The 22,043-nt window shown below is 42.8% G+C and overlaps 1 protein-coding gene and 1 long non-coding RNA gene across 3 annotated transcripts in view; one reads left to right on the top strand and one right to left on the bottom strand.

Moving 5' to 3' along the window:
* LOC148186077 (uncharacterized) overlaps positions 1 to 22,043 on the top strand; it is a 152,550-nt gene that overhangs the window by 19,336 nt on the left and 111,171 nt on the right. The window lies entirely within an intron of this gene.
* Positions 1 to 22,043, bottom strand: part of LOC148186078 (cadherin-20-like) — a 96,040-nt gene that overhangs the window by 29,723 nt on the left and 44,274 nt on the right. Inside the window, exons 1-2 of one of the 2 annotated variants that reach the window (XM_088072067.1) lie at positions 8,973 to 9,241; positions 636 to 934 (exon numbers count right to left, since the gene is read on the bottom strand). In XM_088072067.1, coding sequence (XP_087928193.1) covers positions 636 to 854 — 219 coding nt within the window. In that variant the 5' untranslated portion in view covers positions 855 to 934; positions 8,973 to 9,241. Of the gene's footprint in view, positions 1 to 635; positions 935 to 8,972; positions 9,242 to 22,043 lie in introns of those variants that run through there. The other variant, XM_088072066.1, reaches the window with a different exon arrangement.

Genomic DNA, 22,043 nt, shown 5'->3' with positions numbered 1-22,043 from the left:
AAAAACCTTTTTTTTTAGCAATCTAATGGCAATTTTCATTGCAGTTTGCAAGATTGTTGTGTCTCCCTGCTGATGATGACCGGCCTTACAACTATTGATCAAATGTTCAATCCACTTTAAGGACCGAGTGATCAAAGTGCTCCTTTGTGAGTATCCCTCGTCTGCTCTTTTTCAGAGCATGTCAGTGGTGTTGCGGACGCGGCCCCCGTCCGCCTCTGTGGAACGAGGCCGACTGAGTGAAGCTGCGGTTCGAGTCAATTAACTCAATCACTGCTGTCTGGCTGCGGTTCAAAGTGGACAGAGGAGAGGCTGTGTGTGTAGTTTGGACGCAGTGCATCCAGGGATTACATTTTTCTGTTTTTTTTTAGTGGTTGCCTCTACCCACCTTCGATCTTCTCTTTTGCATTCAAAAAGAGATTCATCTCTTTTGGCTCACTGGTTTGCCCTGTTTGAAAGTTACTCTTCGAAATCTCTTTGAAACACCAACACCGAGGCGCCCTCATGTACACAGAGTGGAAAGGTCACGCGGAAAACCTGCTCCCCTACCACTTTAGAAGCGTCTCGGCTTTGCATTTCTGCAGGTTATACCTTTCATGTGTGTGCATATATGTGCGCAGCGTGCAGGCAACACTGACCTTCCCGATATAAAGTGGCTCCAGTCCAGTGTACTCCTCCAGGACAAAGAACTGGTTCCACACCCAGCCTCTCTTCACCCTCTGGAGCAGCGCTGAGCTCCCTGCGTCCTCTCCCTCTGCGGGCTTACCCAGAAGGCTATGGGGCAGAAGGGTCAAAATGCAGAAGGCCACAGGGAGCAAGGTGCCGGCAACTGCTGGAGGATACAATCGGTCTCCCATTGTTAAGCGCAGAGAAAATACTTTTCCAATTTCTCCTCGAGTGCTGTTGCTTCCTGGTTTTCTCTGGCAACTGTTGGCGTCTGTGGAATAGAAAAGAGGAAGACAGATTAGTCTAAGATTTATGTCTTTTTTGGACAATGTCATGCTTTTGTGGTATACTGCCCCATTCTGTGTTGCACGGTGGGGTATCTTCAGATAACACGTAATCGGCAGCTTTTTCTCCTGCTTCCACATTAGCCCTCTACTACTGAGTTTTTGTGGCATTATAATGATCACAGCTGAATGACTCTTCTTATGCCGTCAACGAGGCCACGTGGAGGAGGTAATGTCAGAGAAGACAGGGACAATACATGTGCAACAAAATGTTAATGCCGAGCTGCCACTCAGTATTACAAACCTCCTCGCCAACAGAGCGTTATAAATATAAAGAACTTCGGACGTCAGGGGTGTTCGGCGAGTAAGGTGCTTTAATTAGTTTCATTAGCCAAGAGTCATGTTACCACCATGAGGTCGCCAGGCAACCACAGCATAAGCAGCATAAACAAGCAAGCAGCCTGGTGTCACAGAAATTACCACAACCTATTAAGGGCATGTTAAAGTTACGTGCGGTCACCACAGAAACAATACGAACAGGAAATCAGGATCCTTAATCATGGTGGACACAGGAATCATGCAGCGGACAGAAGTTAATGTTAATGGTGATGCATCAGCATGCTGAGAGGTCCAGGTCACTTGTGTTTCTGTGAGGTCAGGTTGCAAATGAGATGTGCTGCGTTTATTAGTGAGCGTCAGGCTGCATTCACATCACATCAGGTGTTGTGTCATTAGCTGCAGGATTGTGGAAATATAGAAAGCAAATCTTTCCATCTCTGTCTTTGGCAAGCTTTGTTCTTGTTAGCTGAATCCTTTGAAACCTCAGCAAACTGGCAAATTTAAATGTATTTTTTCAAAAATGTGGGTAGGCAATGAACAACCTAACAAGAAATGCCCTGAAAATTTGCAAAAAAAAATTACAAAAAAAAAGAAAAAGAAAAGTAAAAAGCAATCTAAAAAAAAAAAGAGAAAGAAAATAGCCTCAAGAAAGTGCTTAAAAAAGTGTTTATTTTGTTTCTTTGCTTTGTAAATTAGAAAATAAAATTAAAAGAATGATAAAGATGTTTTTCAGGACATCTTTCCTTTGTTTTTTTGTTTTTTATTATATATAATAACCCCCCAGCTAGTTTTCATGTCCTTGTTCGCCTGTCATCCCCTCTTCCTCACACTTCTTAGCCTGTATTCATCACGTAAATACATAAATTACATTGTCAGTGAAAGAGATCAGTAAATAAATGTTTGTACTTAGGCCTATTTAATGGTTAACCATAGACTCTTCCATGGCCCCCCATGTCAGCGGGCCTGGCCAGGTGCTAACATCAGGGAAACAATTTTGGCTGTTGATGTTGTTAATTTCTCCCCGACTTTAGATCAGATTCCTTTTGGAACATGTCCAATTGCGTAGAAGGTTTTATTTTTAATATTTTTTGCATTAAAAAGTGCTAATTATTTCATGCTGCATGACAGTGCAGAGAAATATTGACCAATCAGAGCAGACTTTTTTTCTGAAGGTTTCTTTAAAGAGAAAGGCGCAAAAAGTGAGTTTTTCATGCAGAGGCTGCAAACAGGTGTTTCAGCACAGACAGCAAGAGGAAAATAAAGCATTTTTTGATCATTAAAAAAATATGTAAACATGTTCTCGTAGAAACCCGAATGAACTTGAAGATGAGTGTAAAAGGTCTGCTTTATAAACTTTGCAATGGAAACATGACTGATTGGTGCCTGCAGGAGAAAACAGAACCGATTCCACACTCAGAAAGCACCAGCTTCAGCCTCTGTTTCCCTGCAGCTCGGGACAATCAGGCATTTCACATCGGCGAAAAAAAAGTGCAACCACGCTCTTCCCCTTCCTTCCTGTCATGAGGAAGGCAAGCTCCTTCACACCTCCTGTAAAAGGCCCGGGGGTGTGATGTTCTGAGATTGTAGTGTGTCTGTTAACACCCCTGCTCAGCTTTACTCACACCATGTTCTACAAGTTCCCTTCAGCACTGTGCACCGCTCATTACAAGTGTACTGTGTATTTTTTCTCCTATATCTCAGGTTTTGGGAGGCCCCTGTGGTATTGCCTGGATGTTGGATTTCATGCCTCTAAATACTGTCTCCCGCTGCATTGCTCCTTTTGATACGAACATCACAGGAATCTTTAAGATCGGTGAGGTCAATTTTTGGCGAATTTCTTGCAGGAGATGCTTTTTAAGGTTACGCATTGATTTTGGCTAATCAATACCTTTTCGCACCTACGCTGCCGCTTTCCATCTGCATCCTGTTTTTATGTATTAGGAGGGCGACCGCGGCGCTCTGCATTAACAAGCTCGGAGGGGGGATAGACAGATTTGATGGTGAAAAGGCAGAGAGAGGACAGAGAGGGAGGGGAGAAAGGGAAAGAAAAGCAGGGGGAGGTGGAAAGTTTGGGGCAGAAAATAGAAAAAAAGGCAGCGGAAGAAAAAGAGACTGTTTGACTCATGGGCTGACTCCATTATGTTTTGTAAGAGAGAGTGCATTGTGCTGCTGCAGACTCTCTCTGAATCGCCAAACTCAGTTAATCATTGTTGAAGAGGCACAAAAGGCAGGGAAGGGTGGGGGGTGTGGCTGCATTGTCAGTGGGAGGCTGGGCCCAGTGTGTGCGTGCATGTGTGTGTGTGTGTGTGTGTTACCCGGGGGCCTACTTGGCAGGACGGGTGACACTTGACCTCGCTGCACCCCTCTTTTCTGCCTATTCAAGCCGCCTGGTCGCCATTATGAAGTAAAATTAGCTCCCTGTTCTTCACCCCTCGGGGCTCCTCCCCTCAAAGGTCACAGCTTGCACCCGAGCATTTTGCTCCATTTTGTCGTCCCTAATGAGGTGACATGCGACGTGATTGTGCTGGCAAAACATTTCACACATCTTTCTTATGGCATTTTGCTTGTTTAAAAGCGTGTGGGGGACAGCTGGCGTTTGCCACATAAGCTGTGAATGGACGGGATGAAGGGATGAGGAGCGAGGTGGAGGCCGGAGGAGTAATCACATGACGAAGCTTAAAGACTTGAGGTATTTTCCCACCAGGATGAAACTTTTTCCCAAAAGAACACACTTTGCATGTTAGCGTGTGAAGGTAAAAGAGCAAATTAAAGGCAAAAGAGGCAAAAAAAGAACATCCTGTTTTTATGTTTGTTTTGAGAAGCGAGAAACCCCTGAAAGGAAAGGTGTTTGCTGAGAGGGAGGTAGAGATTGAGTGACAGTGGAGGAGATGGTGATTGTCAGGGGCAGCAGCTGGCGTGACAAAATGATGGGCCATATTGTTGTATCATCTTACTCCAAGTCCACCTGCTGCTCCATTAACTGCGATCTGACAACAGCAGACTACATCAAACTGCTCCTACAGCAGCGAGAGAGGTGAGCGCTTCCTTCCAATGCAGCAAAACAAACCCGGAAACAACTGCTACAGTACGACTGACCGACCACCGCCGCTCTCACTCCACCTGTTCAGATGAATGAGTCAGTAATCCCCAAATTAAATGAAGAAATCTGTTTCCGAAGCAATACTCCCGGATTAAGAACTGTCGAAATGCAATAGCTGGACTAAAAGTTGGAATCAGGTACTTTTTAAGATGTTTCGCTCAGTTCTGATTCAAATTTTGAAACTATTAAGCTGATTTTAGGCTTCTGATTTTGGTTGCGTGTCTTTAGATATGAAATTCTTGAGAAGCAAAAACTACATAAAAACATCTATTTACCAAATGCCACCCAAAGCCCAACATTAACAATAACATTAGAACCAGCGATTGATTTGTAGATGAACTGATGATCCTTCGGTTCCCTAAAGGTCTTGACATCGATCGATAGATAGATAGATAGATAGATAGATATACTTTATTGATCTCAAAACTGAGAAATTGGGGTGTAGCAGCGCCATACAGTAAGAAGAAGAGAATAAAGAGCACACATTATTAATAGAATATAAAGGAATACGCTTAAGAGAACTAAAAAACTAAGAGACTGTACATATATACATATATACATGTGTAAAGTGCGGAACAATATCTGAATAAATAAAAATAACGTCAGCAGTGTAGAGTGACATGGAGATGTCGATGTTTTTGTCCAAACAATCGCCCAAAGCCCAAATATATTAAGTTCTTTCTCACATAAACCAAAGAAAAGCAGCAAATCCAAACATATGAGAAGCTTAAACTTGATAATTTGGCATGTTTGCTTGAAAATGAATAACAAAAAGTTGCTTTTTTTTTTTTAACTGACCAGTCAAAGCAATACGTAACATTTTAAGTAACATTTTTTGCAACATTTTTTGCAGTCTTTTATGATGTTTCTTTTAAATGTTAGGGCTGGGTAGTGCTGCAAATGCCTTGTTTTCGCAACAGGTACAAAACTAATACTTCGTCCCCCAAATTGTTTGCATAAAGGAATACTTAACCTCACAAATGATCATTTGTATATCCATTAATCACCCCGCGGCGCATTGAATTCATGGGAAAACTTTTTTCTCCCATGCCTTGCAATTAATGTAAGTCATTTTAAGCAAAATTGCCAAATTACAGACTTTCAGCGTCTTAACTGTTTGGATTCGCTGCTTTTCTGTGGTTTATATGACCGTAAATGTTATATATTTGGGTTTTGGGCGGTTGTTGGGACAGAAAATAGATGGAAATGACCTTTTAAGGACCAAATGATTAGTTGATCATTCTTTAAAATAATCGTTCCAGTCCTAATGTTATCCCAAACCTCAGCCAGACCTCTTGCTCCCATGCGCTGTGTGGGGTTAGCAGGGGCCAGCTCAGTGTGTGGCACATTAGTATGGGTTCGCCCTGTTTAAGTGCTATGTGGAGCATTATTAAGTGTTAATTTCACAGTGGCCATGTCTGTGCTCCACTCACCTCAGCTCTAAAAAGAGGCCTCCCAGACTGTGGAAAAGGTCCTTAAAAACTGGGTGGACCCATGAAAAAAGGATCCACCCACCCTGGCAGGGCAAAACGTCACGGCCAATTTGTTAACCACAATTGATTCTGCACGGTGGATGCCACGGTGGAGGCTCTGTGTATCCTCAACCCGAGTGGGAGGCTGCATCCATGCACTTTGACTTTTTTTTTCTTCAAAATGCAGAAGCTCCGGCATGAGAAAGTGTCTTTCAATAAGCCGAGTACAATAAGCCGAGCAGGCGCTGTTGCCCAAAAATGTAGAAGCGTTTTCTTAAATACAGCTGCTGAATCTAATTTCGCTTCCCGGGCCGAGCTGAGCGTGACGAGCCACATTCCTCAACCAAGCGTAGTTTTTTAATTTCTGAATGTTTATTTACTTATTTGCACGTAATTAAAGTCTGCTGCAGCACTAACTTTTAATAAGCAGGGCCCCGCGGTGTGGCCTCTGGTGTGTTTGTGTGTGTGTAAAGATGGGATAAAATGACCAGGTCTTCTAAAGCGGAGGGTCTACACCGTCAGCGCCTGCAGCAGAGACCCAGTTTCCTCAGCAGTGAGACATGGCAGCGTTCAAAGGCAGAGGGAGGTGTGTGTTGGGGCCAAACTCTCTCAAGATCACACAGTTGTTTGTGTGTGTGAGAATGAATATGAGTCCTCTGTGGATGCACAGCATGCCTATATGTGTGTGTGTGTGTGTGTGTGTGTGTGTCGGTGCTACCCTCTATTCGTCCTCATTCCTCTAACCCTGCACCCCCCTCAGGACAGAGACGCCGGCATGGGGCATGCTTTGAACCTGCTTCTGTCGTGCTCTCTAATTGTGGGGAGCTCCCCGGGCCTCGGCGTGTGCAGCTGCGTGCGCCACCACCGCTGTGCCGTGACGAGCGTCTCCCTCCCTGCGGCTCGGTTACTGTAAGGTGTTTTTAATTACTCGTCCCTTCCTTTCTCTGGATGTGGCTTTGTGCGCCGAGCGAGCCTCAGAAGTTTGTTCAACCCTCTGCGTCTGCAAGCTCCTTTATTTTCCTTTTTCAACATCTGCGTTACATCTGTGTCATTCAGACTCTAACACACTTATTTTTGGTTTTCCCTTAATCCTTTCTCTCTTCTCGGACTCCTCCCCCTCCCCCGACGCACATTTAGTTCATTCATCGCTCTGTGGAGGCCATAAAAGGAGCCTTGTCATTTATGAAGAAATTAAATCACACAAACTGGCATTCATCCCAGCCACTGGTGCATGGAAATGATGTCACCATGCATAAGTGTCATCTGCAAAAAAAGTTTCCAATCAGTGTCACCCCACCGCAAATTAGACAGCGGTGTCATGGGGACAGATCCTTTCAAATTAATATCGAACTCATCACCTCTTTTGAATTCAGGGTGTGTACGGTCATGAACCTGGAAAAGTCATGGAAATTGCAAATAGCAATTTCCAGGCCTGGAGAAGTTTGGGAAAACTAGATATATCCTGAAAGGTTTTGGAAGTCATGGAATTTGTTTCACAAAGTTGTATTATAACACATCATGTGTTCAAGGATCTAACAATACACTGTCTCGCTTTGATGATTTTTTAAATTCTTGTTGATTTTTAACAAAAATATCCCTTTCAAACCCACAGGTTTAGAAAAAAATGCCAAAAAGTTTCAAGAAAAAGAAAATTTGCCAAAATTAAAAAAAAACATGCCTTCCAAACCCACGAAAAGTTATGTTTTTCAATAAAATCATCAAACATTTTCACAGAAAAAAATATTCCAAAAGTTTTTCTTCAATAATAGCCAAAAAATTTTAAACAAAAAAAACAAAATTAAAAAAAAAACAACAACAACGGCAAGGCATGTATTCTTTAAAGAATTTTTAAAGAAATGTTTTTAATTGCCAAAAAAGAAAAATAATTGCCAAATTTTTTCAAAATGTTTAAATTTTGTTAGTAAAATAAATAGAGCCATTGAAAGTCGCATGCCTCTCCCGTAATGCCAAAATAAAAAAAACAAAGGTCCCTGCCCAGTACCTCCCCCCATAAATAACAAACAGTCCCTAAGTTATATTTGAATAATTAGTTCTACTCTTGTTATGAATACCTTATATTTTGAAAAATATATGTTTAAATAAGCTCTTATATAGTAGTGAAGAAAGAGACTGTATGGTCTTGAAAATTTGCCTCAAAGTCATGGAAACTCATGGAAGTTTACTGGTAACAAAACAAAGTTTTTTGTCACAGCCACATGGCTGCAGCTGGAGACCCCTCCCCTCCGTTAGACCGTTTCCTGCACCCGAATGTCACTTAAGATATTTCAACCAAACGAGCGCCATCACAGAGAACCTGAAAGGTGTTGTTAATATGGAGGCCAGCGCACAATGCTCATCTTTCAGAGGATCCTTCACCGCCTCTCGCTGACACTGATAATGGCTGGAAAAGTCTTGCTGCCCCGGCGACGGCGCGCATGCCAATCTGGTGTCTTATTTGTCGGCTGGAGCTTACAAGACAGGCGATAGCTTAATGGGTTTTATAAAAAAAAAATGAATCTGTTCTCATCTTGAGAAACTAGAACCTTGGCTCAGGCTGAGGGATGAGGTCTGAATGCCAAACAGAGGTCCGTAAAAAGCAGATAGGCATTCCTCTCCCTTCAGCATGACTTGTTTGAAGTAGCGACAGTGCAGACGTGCTGAGAATTGGAGCCATGCTTTGAGTCTGAGCTCGTGTTCACAAAAGTTTTTTAATGTGCCACCAAACCCCCTCCCGGCTGAGGCTCTCCGTACATTCACCGTGACCTACTTTTGACAGCCAGATATATTTGTTCCTGTAAACATTGTTTATCAATTAACCCCCCCCCACACACACACACACACAAAAAAAATGAGCAATCGATTCAATAATGAAGCGGCGCTCCCATCTCGTGCCTCATTCATCCCAGCGCTCTCCACCTCCACTCAGAGAGCGTCAACGCTCAGCTACAGCTGACAAATCCCCAGTCACCCTTAAATCATCCTGCGTTCACTGTTTACAGCTTGAAAGTGTTATTGGCGTTTCTCATTGGCAGTGCTGTGTTTCAAAACATGACCGGTGAAAGTCAAGTCTTTTTTTTTTCATTTTAAAAAAAGCAGAAAAATTCCACGCCTTACCTTTTTCCCTTTTCAACTTTATTCCTCTTTCTCGGTCCTTTTTCTGTGAAAAATGCTCGTTTTTCTTCCCCTCTTATCTCTTTGTTCTTCTTTTCCCTGCACGCTCCCCCTAAATTTCCCTTGTAAAAGTTGTGAAAGCTGCTGCCTGCAGTGCATCAGTTTCCCTAAAGTCACCTTGAGTCCATGCTCTCTCTCACTGTCCTCTTTGTAAAGTTTCCCCTCTCTCCATCTATATATAATACAAATATATAAATATATATCTTCTCTCGCTGCCTCACCGCTGCTTTCTGCCTCTCATAACTGTCTGCACACTCTCATCCCTGGTGTTGTCTATCTGGGCACCCAATCAGACTAAAGGACCAATTGTCCCTCTCTTTACAATCAGTGGGACGGCCTCCCGCGACTCCGGTATAACTCAGCCATCTCCGACCTCAAGCATGTGGGAAGGAGGTGGAGAAAGTAGATAGAAGAGGAGGGGAGTGGGAGTCGAAGGGGGTCGATTGACAGCAGGATGGGGGTGAAATTACAGCGAGGAGGGGGGAATCAAAGAGGTGGAGTGAAATCAGGCAAGCAAAGGGGGACGGAGGAATGAGGAGAGGGAGACATGAGGTGCCAGATAGTTAGCAGTGGAGGGAAATGCTCTTGCGAGCGCCACAAAAGCATTTCATCTCAGGGTATTTGCAAGTGAAAAAAGTGACCAGCACGGCGGGAAGGGACTCGAGGAGTGTGTGTGGAGATTGCTGCGGGTGCAGGGGTCCTTGGATCACTGACCAGCGAAGTAGAAAAGGATGAAGGAGTTGGGGGGGGGACACCTTCTCTCACACGAAACCTGCCTCTAATGCATTTTAATGAGCCGCTGTTGAACACGGCTGGATCTGTAGAGGGATTTATGGGCATAAAAGATGAAGCTTTAAACTGCATTATATTCTGCTGCTTGCCCAGTCAGAGTCAAAGCAATTAGTTTTCCAAATTGGCAAAAAGATCCTGAAAAATTAGCCGCACGCCAATACGCACAAAAAGTGCGGCGGAAGATTAGTCATGGTCACGGAGATCTGATCCCTGTTTAGCGCCGAGCGGGGGGAAAATAGCAGTGTTTCATTTAAGCAATCATGGAATTAATGCAGCAAAAAGAGGTTTTCAGAGTTGCATATTTCTCCTCATGAGGAGAGGGACCGGGAAAATGAAATCATATTGGAGATGAACTCAACCATGCTTAAACAGAAATGAGAATATATTACACAGAAACAAGAAGTGTTCTAGGCGGCTGCTCGGGTTCTTATTTGGTGTTTTTTCAAAGTCTGAGCTGTTTTCATATTATATTTACAGACAAAATAAAGTGACGGAGCCTCTCCCAGAAAATGATTCAATATGAGAGTGTTTCAATGTCATCTTGCATAATACACTGTGTGGATGTGGGATTTCGGTACTTTCTGAGCCCTCAGAGTCCTTTACTGTCTGCATGCAGGCATGTGAGGAGGATCCAGGCTGTATGAAGGTTAAGATACTGTTTGACAGCCATGTCAAAACTTTTTGCTACGGGGCCCAGATTAGATAAAGTGAAAATACCTCGGGGCTAACCGTTTCTTGCATCACAAAAGTTCTTAGAAGACACAATCGTCACACACAAATGACACAAACAAACCAGTTTCATCTTTAAAGTGGAAAAATATACAGGTTTCCACTGTTCCTGAAAGCGGCAGCCGTAACTAGGAAGGTTTCCATTGTAGATTTGCTCAAAACTTAAGTGATATTTGTGTGAGATGACTGCATTTCCACTGAGTGATGTGAAGCAACTTCTCCTCTCGTGATAACATGCACCAAGCATGGCGATGCATATTCAAAACATTAGCAGCTTTATTTCTATCACAGCCTCCGCACTAGCCTTCATTATTTCCAATACAAGGCCACGTAGGCGTGTTATGGAGCCATGATGGAAAGGCGAGCCCCTTATACGTGAGAGCGGACACGTATTAGGAATTCTGAGAGGCGATATTTCCATGATTTCACAGAGGAATTGTGGATTCACAACTTCCGGATGATCCATTCAACATCTTGTACCGCCTGCTGCATCATGAGGGAGCCAGTTCCTACTGACAAGCTCATAGACATAGCATCATGTGCAAATGCATCCTTTTCTCAGTTTTCTGTGGTCATTCCAAAAATATTTGCGTCTTTCTCCTGCAGCGACGACATAGTTTTATGTGAGGTCCTTCTGTAAATCGGTGAAATACTTCTTTAAGGTTAATAAAGTAGTGGACAAAACTCTTACTTTCTGCTTCTGTGTTGCACACCAGTAACCACGGAGTGTGGTCTTAAACCACTTTGCTACCAAAATTAGTGAGTGCACACACGTTTATTTCAAACACGGGTAAACCCGCTATATATTGGCAATAGGCTGCATTCCCACTGCCAGTGAACACAGCACTGCTGCACCTGAGTCCTCCTTTCTGTCAGCTTCTGTGTGTGTGTGTGTGTGTGTGTGTGGGTTGTTTGGTGGTGTGTCTGTGTGATGTCATGGACAGGCTGGAGAACAGGTAAACAGTAGACGTCAGCAGGGACAGAGGTCTTTGAAAACGTTTCAGTGGTTTCTTCTCTTTATATATACAGTAGCTCTCAGACTAATTCGGAATAATGTTTACAGCTTGGGAGGAGATGGATGCTACTTAGTGATGGCATGCCGTTGCATGTTGCTGGTTAAGGAGCTGAAATCAGCACATTCACACAAGTGTTCCCGTCAAAGCCGATCGGAGCCAGACGCAGTAAAAACCCGTGTCTACTGCAGAGTCATTTGACCCAGGTGTGAATGCCGATTGCACGCAGCCCATTGCATTAAAAAGCCAGATGTTAGTGGGTGTCAGTGGGTTTTTGTACAGTGGGAATGAGGCTTTACAGAACTGGAAATGTGGGTACGTTACTTACTAGTAACCCCAGAGTGCGTTTTTTATTTACTTGTTTATTTTTTTTTTTACTTTAGAGCTCCAGATATCAGCTAGCAAAGTTTCCCCATATTCATCACCAATTGGGACTGTTTTGCTCTTTTTTTCCTCCACTCGACAGCCCTTTTGACTCTCCTTAATCTTCCTGACAGAGTAATTTGGTTTGTTGTCCAGCTCTAAAAATACAGATGAAGGCTGTTGTCACCCAGCGAGCCAGATGGTCAAAAGGTTGTACCTCTCCATCGGTTCAATATGTTTTTTCTTTCTCCCACTCTGTCCCTTTCAATATGTCTTCTTTCTCATTTGGCAGGTCATTCTTCTTCACCACTGCCCCCCCACCCCTCCCTCTCCCGCTGCCCTCCCCATCCTCTTTGTCTCTTTGAAGACCTGACTGGTTAGCGCCCCAGCCAATCTGTCAGCGAATGCTTGACTGGACCCCCAGTAAAAAAAAACAGGGGGCTCCCTCTTTGTCGGGGCGGGCTGTGGAGAGGGTGGCATTCAGGCTCATTGAACGCCACCTTCCATCACTGTGGCAGAGCTGAGGATAATAATTGGCAGAACAAATTGAACCTATAGGGCTTATGGAAGGGCCTCTGTCTGTTTTTAAAGTCTGTTACTGCGGTAGACGTCTGGAAAACAAGTCCCTCCGGGTCCCATCACAAAGGCCCAGATCCGCCGTAGCAATAGATTGGATACAGTTATGTTCTGCGTGTTGCCGGACTTTGGTTTCGTGATAATGTGCAGGATGTTGTAGGGACACGGTGCTTTCACGCATCTGATCAAATACGCCTACTTTTAAGGCTGAGGGCTGTAGGTTTATAAAAGCCATGACTTGTTCTGTCACCTCAGAGTACCTTTTACCAACACGTACAACCGATTATTCTGATCTTTCTTTAGAGGGCAGATTTCATGGTTTTTAGAGTTACAAGTGTCCTTGCAATTTGGTCACTACTTCATTAATCTGTCTTACTTATTGGCCATTTCCTTCCCGCTGTCAGCCAGCTGTTAGTTTCCTGCATGAATGTTAAGCCAAACCATGGTGCTTTATTCTAAAGCTAACTACGTGCTTGTGTTGCACTAAACATAAAAGTGTTTTGCAGACATTGTTAATGGATTTGATATCAACATGTAATGATGCATCTAATGAGTAAAATGTGTACGTTTCCTGTAGAAATGGAAGTGTATTTTAACCCCTTGAAACTTGGATTGCCATCACTTTTCTAGTGCTGCATGCGGACTCCTTTCACAAGTATTTAAACTTTAGTTTGATGAGAAAATAGATGCGATGTCCTTCAGAAACATTGGAAAAGGGCAATGAGAAATTGGCACGAAAGTCCCCAAAATGCAAAATATAATCAGTTTCAGAAACCTTTTTTAAGTTAGGAAAGAAGAATCCAAATAACTATATTTATGGATTTTTGTTAAACTGAATTATTATATTTTTAAGCAGTTTCCCAGGTCATTTCATGTATTTATTGATTTATTTTTATTATTGATAGATTATTTTTTGTGATAATTTTCACTTTTTTTTCTAAGTTCTTTGACATTTATTCTGAGTTGCTCATTGCCTTTCCCCATGTTTTTTTAAAACAATCATTTATGCCATCTCAGCACGTCAACAAGAAATACGGGAGAATACCTAGTGCGTGTGTACTGTCGACGTGACCGACCAGGCTGCTTTTTTGGTGCTGGTGACTGAGGGCAGCTATATTTGTTTATTAACAACATTTTTTCCATTTCATCACATCCCTCCTCTCCTCGGCCCCTTTCACCCACAATATCTTTTTATTTCATTGTCCCATGTAGCACGAATCTCACCTGGTGGCTTCAGGAGCAGAGCACCCCTAACTCCAAACCTGCTCCAAAAACTATGACTAACACTACAACAAAAACACCAACTTTAGTACCACTGGAAAAAAGCCTCGGATTGGGTCAGGTGTGTCACCGGCTATGTAGACAGCCATTCACCAGAGTTATGGGCGACATTTCAAATCCTCCACCAAGTAAACACTCCTGACCCTCTCTGCTAAGATTGAAAGTTAAATAAGCTCTTAAAAGTGCAGTGCACCCAATAGGCAATTAAAAATAATGACAACAGTTAGGTGCACCGGACTTGATGAAAAATCCAGCCCGGGAAGGTAATACCCCACTGCCGCCCGCCGTTCTTCACCCTCACTTATCAAGAAGCAGCCTTCAGACTGAATAACCTAAACAAAATTCTGCCAGTCTCATCCAGTGTATCACTTTGCCACCACAGCCACCACTAGGGGAAAGCATGAAAGAGGGTTAGGTTTCAGAAGAACGAGATGAGAGAGCGCCGAAGAGAGGGAGCAAAGCCTCCATGTCATCTAAGATAAGAGGAGCAGCTCTCTTCCCTTCTGCCCGAGATTAAAAATGGCATGGAGCAGAACAAGCCCGAGTACAAAGAGCTCTTCTGTGTCTTTGGGGTGCGCAGTCAAGCCTTTTCATGTCTGATTCCAGCTACAGGTCGAAACAAAGGGAAATTAGATGTTGGGAAGTTATTGTGTCTTTGTTGGGGTGGATGCACGCGTGGAGGGAGGATTTGTATACACAAGGTTCACAACTGAAGCGGTAACCTTTACAGTAATTGGTGGAAAAGACAAAAATAGGATGTTTGGCCTTAATTGTGAGACATCGGGATTGGCGCAGGGGTCGAAAGAGTGAACCGTGACATTAACTGCCTGCCTGGCATCATCTGGCTTCGTTGCTTTCGCGTGCTCTTGTCTCAGACAAGCTGTGTCTTTCAAGATCCCATTTTCCTGGTGACCTTTTCACCATTTCCCTCTCCCCCCCCCCTTGCGTCTGCAGCTACGGCACCTCGGCAGGGTATTGACTTTCACTCCGCCGTGTTAAACTTTGCCATCCGCACGCCGCTCGTTGCAGAGCCTCCGCTGTGACAAGAGGCGGCATTCTGTTTGGGATAAAAGGCTCCCCGGGCTGTTTGATGCGGTATTCCGGCGGGGATAGGCAGGGACTTGGCCTTGATGAGCTGACAGGAGCCGAGGAGACGTGGGGCCTCGCAGCAGCAGGACCACAAACCTCAGGCACACTGCGCCTTGCTCTGATATTTACCCCTCCCCGTTCTGTCACACCCCATAACCCCTACCCCCCGCTTGGTCCCCGTGACCCTGTCTGTGCAACTGAATGTGAAATGAAAGACTAAAGTAACTTTTGAAGTCGCACATGTGGGGGTGCGTACTGTACGTCGTGACTGATGCAAGCTACAAATGCACACAGAACATGTAATGCCTGAATTATGCATGTATGCTGTCTGCAGTGTTATTCCTGCTTAATTATTTACGACAAAAATGAATGTCGGAATAAGAAAGGAAAACATGTTGCTACAAATGAAAAATAGCATCCTGATCTGGAGTATTTAAACTCACACAGTGGCAGCATTCAGTGTTTTTCTTTTTTTTTTGGAGCGTTTTTTCCAGAACTTAAAAGGGATACAGTTTTCAGCCAGCTGGGTATCAAAACAATGTGGGTCGTATGTGTAGATTAACTGTGCTAATCTTCTCTCTTTTTAACCAGTGCCTGGATATCCCTCCTCCCCTCTGACAAAACACATAAATGATGTCTTTTGTTGGTGTTCTCTGTAAAAATCTGTAAAACTAAGCAGCGCTGATCAAATATAAACCAAGATTCTGTTTCTGAGTTGCAAATTTCTCGCCTTAAATGTTTCCAGTAACATGTTGTAGCTTACCGTTTAAGCTGCCGCCATTGTTTCACATGGATCATTCCACATTACGTCACCCACCAGTGGGTGACCAGTGTTTGTTGGTATGATCAGGCGCAGTGCATTCTGGTAGTTGTATGTTTTCTACCTTTTGACCAAATGCGTTTTCTGTTTTCTCTGATCATTTTGCACCAAAAGTATTTGTATCTTTCTACTGCAGAGACAGTCTAATGTTACGTGATGACCTTCTTTAAATCAGAGAAATACTTCTTTAATCAACCAAAATTTGAAGTTCAAAGGAGCTTATGTAATGGTAGCAAGTGCACACGTCTCATATCAGCAGGTCTGGAGTCTAAGTCTTTAACTCCACTTCCCAGAGTCAATAGAATAACAAGTAGGGGGAGTGCGCGCGCTCCATTACACGTTTGGTATGCGGGGGTGTATGCACAGGCAGCCACGTCTAACGAGAAACAAACACACGCAGGATAAATGTCTCCTTTGTTGGTTTCTGAGTGTTTGTAGTTCCACACTGATCCAGTGATCAGAGGGAGAAATAGTTCAGCGGGGGTTTAAACAACACCGTCCGCCACTCGCCTTCCACCTCCAAACAAACCTGACTTATCACAGTGGAAAAACCAGTGCTTCCTTTTTAAAGCTACGTGCGTGAAAAGTTTCTCTTTTCCGACTACATAAACACGACTTGTCCAAACAGAGGAAGGGAACAGGAGTTACGGCAGGAGGCGAGGACGCTGTATTTATTTCCCCTGACTGGTGCTGCACTGTAGATGAAGCCGTTGCCCAATCTTGGCCAATTACTCGTTAACTACTGGTGCATGAAAAAAATCAATTAGGATAGTTATGAAGTCCTCCCTCTACCTGGAGTCTTATTCCCAAGGTCTCTAACAGCATGCTCCGATGGATTGTGCGGGAGAAAATACATTTTTTTCTCTGTCACCTGGCAACTAAAAGCTTCAAAGGACCCGTTCATCTCAGCAGGTCTCAGATCCACAAAACCTTTGCTTCGTCGCTGGTTTTATTCAAACAAAACACCATCTGGGGGTCAAAGAATCTTGGACCGCAGACGTGAACCCTTTTACCAGAGAACACGACTTCCTCCTCTGTGCACTTACAGCGATTATGTTGAAGACTCCCATGTTGGTGGCTTCACAAGGTGCCAGCAGATAAAAGGTGCCTGTGTTTATTTAATGTGGCGTTTGTGTGGCTGCTGCTCGCAGAGCCAGCCTCTTTGCAACCTTATGTGAGCGAACACCAGGATAAAGAAAGGAACATTAGCATTAAACATCTCGTATGAACACAAGATGATAGAGGAAGGGAAACAAGGCAGAGGTAAAGTGCAGGTTACGACAAAATATGTCATAACATAAACGCTGCGGTGAAGGTAACTAAAGCTGATCACTTATTCAGTTTTAGTTTACATGAATTAAATAGCAGAGGATGCACTTAAAGGGAACCGTTATGCTTTGCCTTGTTTTCCGTCACGTTTAATAAAATGTTCCAAAGTAACAATTCCAGGGAAATTAGAAAAAATAAAATAAACTTCTTCTGTTGCAAACATAAGCCAATAGTACTGATGGTGACACTACAGCGACCGCCTACATTTCAAAAGTTTGAAAATTCATAACAAATTATTTGTATGTGCTACAGCTTTGCAGCGTACACAGAAATGTAGGCCCACTGTTGGAGAAACAGTTTTAGTTTTGCATGTTAGCACATATGTAGTTCTCATTTGAATGATTTTATCCCATTTTTGTTTGCAGTACTAGCTGCATTTTGATCTAAAAGTTTGACCTGACGGTCTAAAACCGAACTTAACCGTATTTAACTCTTTGAAACCTGGAACGACATCGGTTTTCTTGTGCTGCTTTCAGACGCCTTCCACAAACATTGAAGCCATTGTAAAATGGGCAAATTGTTGCCTTCTTTTGAAAACATGGCTGAAAGGCAATGAGCAACTTGACAAATATGTCCCAAAAAATTGCAAGAAATTTTGAATAAAAAATGAACTGAAAGTTGAGAGAGAGAGAGAGAGAGAGAAAGAAATTATTAGAAGAAAATAATAATTAAAAGATATCTATAAAAAAAGTCCAGAAAACTATATTTATTATTATTATTATTATTATTATTATTATTATTATTATTATTTATTTTAGTATGTCTTTCTTTTTTATTTTATTTTCATTTTTTACTAAATTTCTGGTAATGTTTTTTGTTTTTTGTAATTCTGTCTTTGGGTAACAGAGTGTAACTAAAATGTATCCGTTTAAAAGTTGTTGAGATGTTTACTTGAAATGACAAATAGTGAAGAACTCAATAAAAACTTCTCTGGTAACCTTGAATACCTTGAATACCAAATTCTGAGGCAATCTGTACAATAGTTTAGAGATATTCAGTCAGGACCGTTAGCCGTCATTGTTAGCCTTGTGCGGCTAACAAACGCCTTACTTAGAAATCCGAAACCAATTTCAAATTTGGGTTTTTACAAGGACACTCAACTACACACTATTCTTCAGTTCAGCTTTTCTGCTTGTACAAAAGCTTTTCATTTCAAAGATGTTCTCTTATTTTGCTTTTTTCTTTTTTTTTAATTCAAACCTTGAAACAAGTTGGAATGTTTAAACTTTAAATTACGTTCTTTGTACATTTTAAAATATTTTTTTTACAGCCGCAGTTTTCATTACCACTTTATTAAAAAAAAGGAAAAGTGTATTGATCTCTGAACTCTTTATCTCGTATCTCACCAAATCATGAGCTGATTGGATTGTCACACTGCTGGTGGAGAGACACATGAAGGGAGAAGGAGACAAAGCAGGAGAGCGGGATGAAACAAAGCTTTAAGTGGCTGCTTGATTCAGAGTAAAATCTGGCACCTGTTTTTCTTGCTGATTTAATAATGTTCCCATTAACGCTGCGCTGGGGTTGCAACCCAGGGGTGGGTGACAGACTGATCTGAAATCATCTCTCTCTGACTGCTCTAATGACTCCACCGCTGTGCTCAGCCTCACGGCGAAGCAGCATTCTGGGCTGCTGAAAATCCGGAGGCGTCTGAGAAACGTTGCCATCAGTTATTTCTAAAAGAGAGTCATTTGTGTGCCGGATAGACAGCCACGGAAAGCAAAGGAGGATTTTAATACCTCATTTACCGAGCTGACAAAAACTATCCCAAGAATGTGGAAACATTTTGGTTTTGACGAAAGTGGAAGAAAGCGGGCCGACGCTCCTAAAAGTCAGAATTAATTGCCATCACTGCCGCCGCCGCCGCTGTGAATGAGGTTTTGAAGATGTGACACTTCTGGGACTGATCTGGGCATTATCTGCGGGAAAATTAAATCAGAATTCATTCCCCATTGCACGAAATGGGATAATGTGACACCTCCACATTCACCAAACTGACGTCTGCAAATGTAGCAGAGACGCTGCAGCCAGAGAGTCAGAATGACATGAAATATTAGGAGCAGAATATCAGTTAATGTCAGACAGTTTTAAAGTCCCTGGCTGGAAAAAATGACCCAGTAACTTGTAGTGCATGCTGCAAACAAACTCAGTGCAGATGTGGTGCAGATGGATCGCACTCACATTTTAATTCTGCAGTGGAGCTTTAGACCGAATCACAGCAACGTTGCAAACAAAAACAACTGTCAATATATTTTATTTGCAGAGGTGTGAAATCAACATTTGTGTTGTCATTTTAAGTCATACCTCTAACATTTAAAGATAGAGAGTTAAACATGGTGGTCTGTCTTCCTGTTGAAGACCACCGCTCAGCGTATGATCCCGCTGCCAAAAGCCACCACGTCAGTAGTCGATGCCGAGGGCTTTTTTTCCCCATGTTTTAGACAGAAATCAAGTCAAAGTACGCAGGTTTCAAAGGGTTAAGTTGCAGTTCCAAGAGACTGAATTGCCTTTAATGTGATCTTTTTAAATTGTGTGACTGTCTGTGAAATGTCCACCTCACAAACCTCAAAGATTGTTTTTCGTCGTAGGTAAAGTGAAGACTTGGACACGTGATTCAATTTGACCAGAAAACTGAGCCAATGTCATAACATAACTACCAAAAAAATCCAAATTCTGAGTCAGGATTTGCAGAAAATCAATATTTTCACTTGTTCAGAAGAAAAAAAATTGACTGGACAAAGTTTTGACTAAATCTAGAATCATATATTTATTACATAAATATAGTAAAAAGAGCCTAATATCGAGTGCTAAGCGGCAGTGTGTGACAGCTTGTGCCACGCTGTGCGATGTAAACGACGGTCCATCATACGTTTCAGTAACACCTGTAATAAAGATGATATCAACTGCATCAAAAGAAATCTGTTTGCATGAGAATTTGAGATATAGGCAAAACATTTCCTTTGTTTTAGAGAGATCCATAAAAAGAGTTGAACATTTGTGGCGCTGCACAGTGGATATTAATTGGACGGATGTTCCTATTTTCGACAAGGTCACATCAGAAATCAAGAGACGATAGAACCACTAAATAAAAAAAACCCCATAAAAATTCATTTTGTCTTTTGTGAGTTACCTCTACACGCTGAGAAATGCTGCAGTTCTTTGCCTCTGCCCACTGAGGTTTAACTCAATCAATGAGATTATTTCCGCCTCCGAGCAGCTCTGTCTCCGAGAAATGTTTATGGCAAAAAACTCAAATCTGCTCACAAGTTCAATTCCCTCCACAACCAGCATGCGTCCATCAGCAGACATGTGCACTGTCAAACTGTCCTTGAGCGAGACTCCAAATCCCACCCTGCTCAGTCATGCAATATGAATCACTGCATGCTTTGAAGGATTTTTATTATCTCCATGGCTGATATTATGAAGCTTAAAACAAAAGAACAACACGAAGCTGTTGTGTCTCTCTGGAAGGGGCGAGGAAGTTTTTAGCTGAGTGGATATGAGGACAGCCGAACCTGATCTAGCACCCCCGTGTTCGGAGCACGCCAGACTGAGCTTTGTGCCGTAATGCAAGGCGACGTGCCGGCGGAGACAAGAGGAGGAACAATTGACAGCTTTTGTTACATCTTTAATTACAGACCTTGTGTTTGTCTTGTTCAAATGAGAGGCCTTGGGGAGACGCGGCTCCTTCAGTCTGATCTGCTTCTGTGAAATGAACGGCCTGACCGCCCGTCTTCACAGGATTTATCCTCCTCCGACAAAATGCATGGATGGCCGAGGAGGTGTTGAATATTAGAGCGAGTGTACCCTACGATAAGAGTGTGTGTACACCTGCCTCAGCGCGTTTTGCAAGAAACAAACCTGCCATCCTTCACATGCAGAGAGTGAGGATGTCTTCGAAAGGCGAGCGCCGCACGGAGAGTTTGTGACGCGTGAAGTGTATCTGGGAAGCGAGGAGGGGAAGAGGCGCTCCATTCGCTGCCCGCTGCTTTAACATACCGCCCTCCTCCTCTCCCCCACACACTCTCTGCAGTGTGCACAGATATGCCTGGCAGGTACAGGTATGGGCTCTGCGCTGCTGCCGCCACTGAGATCAACGGCTGTGTCAAAGGAGATGATCCACGGCTAATATGCAGCTGTCTGACCCTATTACCTTTAGTGGCAGGGCCAGGCTGCTGCATCCCAGGAGAGCTCCTCCGGTTCTTCACAAGAAATTTAGTTAGGCTTTAAAGCGCTCTGCGGCTCTGCAGACGGCACTCTGCATGCATCTGTACGTACATGTGGAGGAATTGACAGTGTGGATTTGATCTGCGAGTCGAGTCGAGTTTAAGCTGACAGGTTCGTTGCTCCTTGGTCCATCAGCCTCCACGAGGAGGTTTTTCTAATCGTCAAAGATGCCGATGGCTACCTTCGTTAGCTTGCAAGTGATTAGAACAAAATGTCCTTGCTGTTTAGCATGACGAGCAGGAAGATGTGGATGGTGGAGGAGGTGCAAATGGACTACAAGTAGATGTAAGATCATTTAGAAAAGAACAGCTGCCCACGCAGTCTTTGAAAGGTTGCTTCACTCAATTTACCAAAACCAACAGACCAAAAAGCCAATTACCTCGAGTGTTGTGGCCATACTGACAGTTCGGTACATTACTACGTAAATTGTTTTTTGTACTTGTAGTACTTGAAAAATTACATAAAAAGATCAGAAATTACTCCCGGATTAACCCTAAGCAAAATGTCTTGATGTCTCTCCAAAACATGGGAATAAGGCAATGAAGAATGAAAGAAGAAATGACCACTAAATTAGCGAGAAATTAGTAAAAAGTCCAAGAAAATAACCTGAAAATTAGTTAAAAAAAAAAATATATATATATATATATATATATATATATATATATATATATAAAAAGAAAATTGAAAAACAGCAGTGAGGAAATGACCTGAACAAGTGCTTAAGAAGTTAAGATAATTCTGTATCATAATTCAAAGTATGCATTTATCAGTACAGTTTTTCCCTAGCTTTCTTTT

The sequence above is a fragment of the Plectropomus leopardus genome, chromosome 21 (assembly GCF_026936395.1).
Source record: "Plectropomus leopardus strain MGB_pleo_1.0 chromosome 21, ASM2693639v1, whole genome shotgun sequence".
In the NCBI taxonomy this organism is placed as follows: domain Eukaryota; kingdom Metazoa; phylum Chordata; class Actinopteri; order Perciformes; family Serranidae; genus Plectropomus; species Plectropomus leopardus.
Note: the sequence above shows the minus strand (reverse complement) of the source record. Positions and strands in the feature narration are given on the sequence as shown.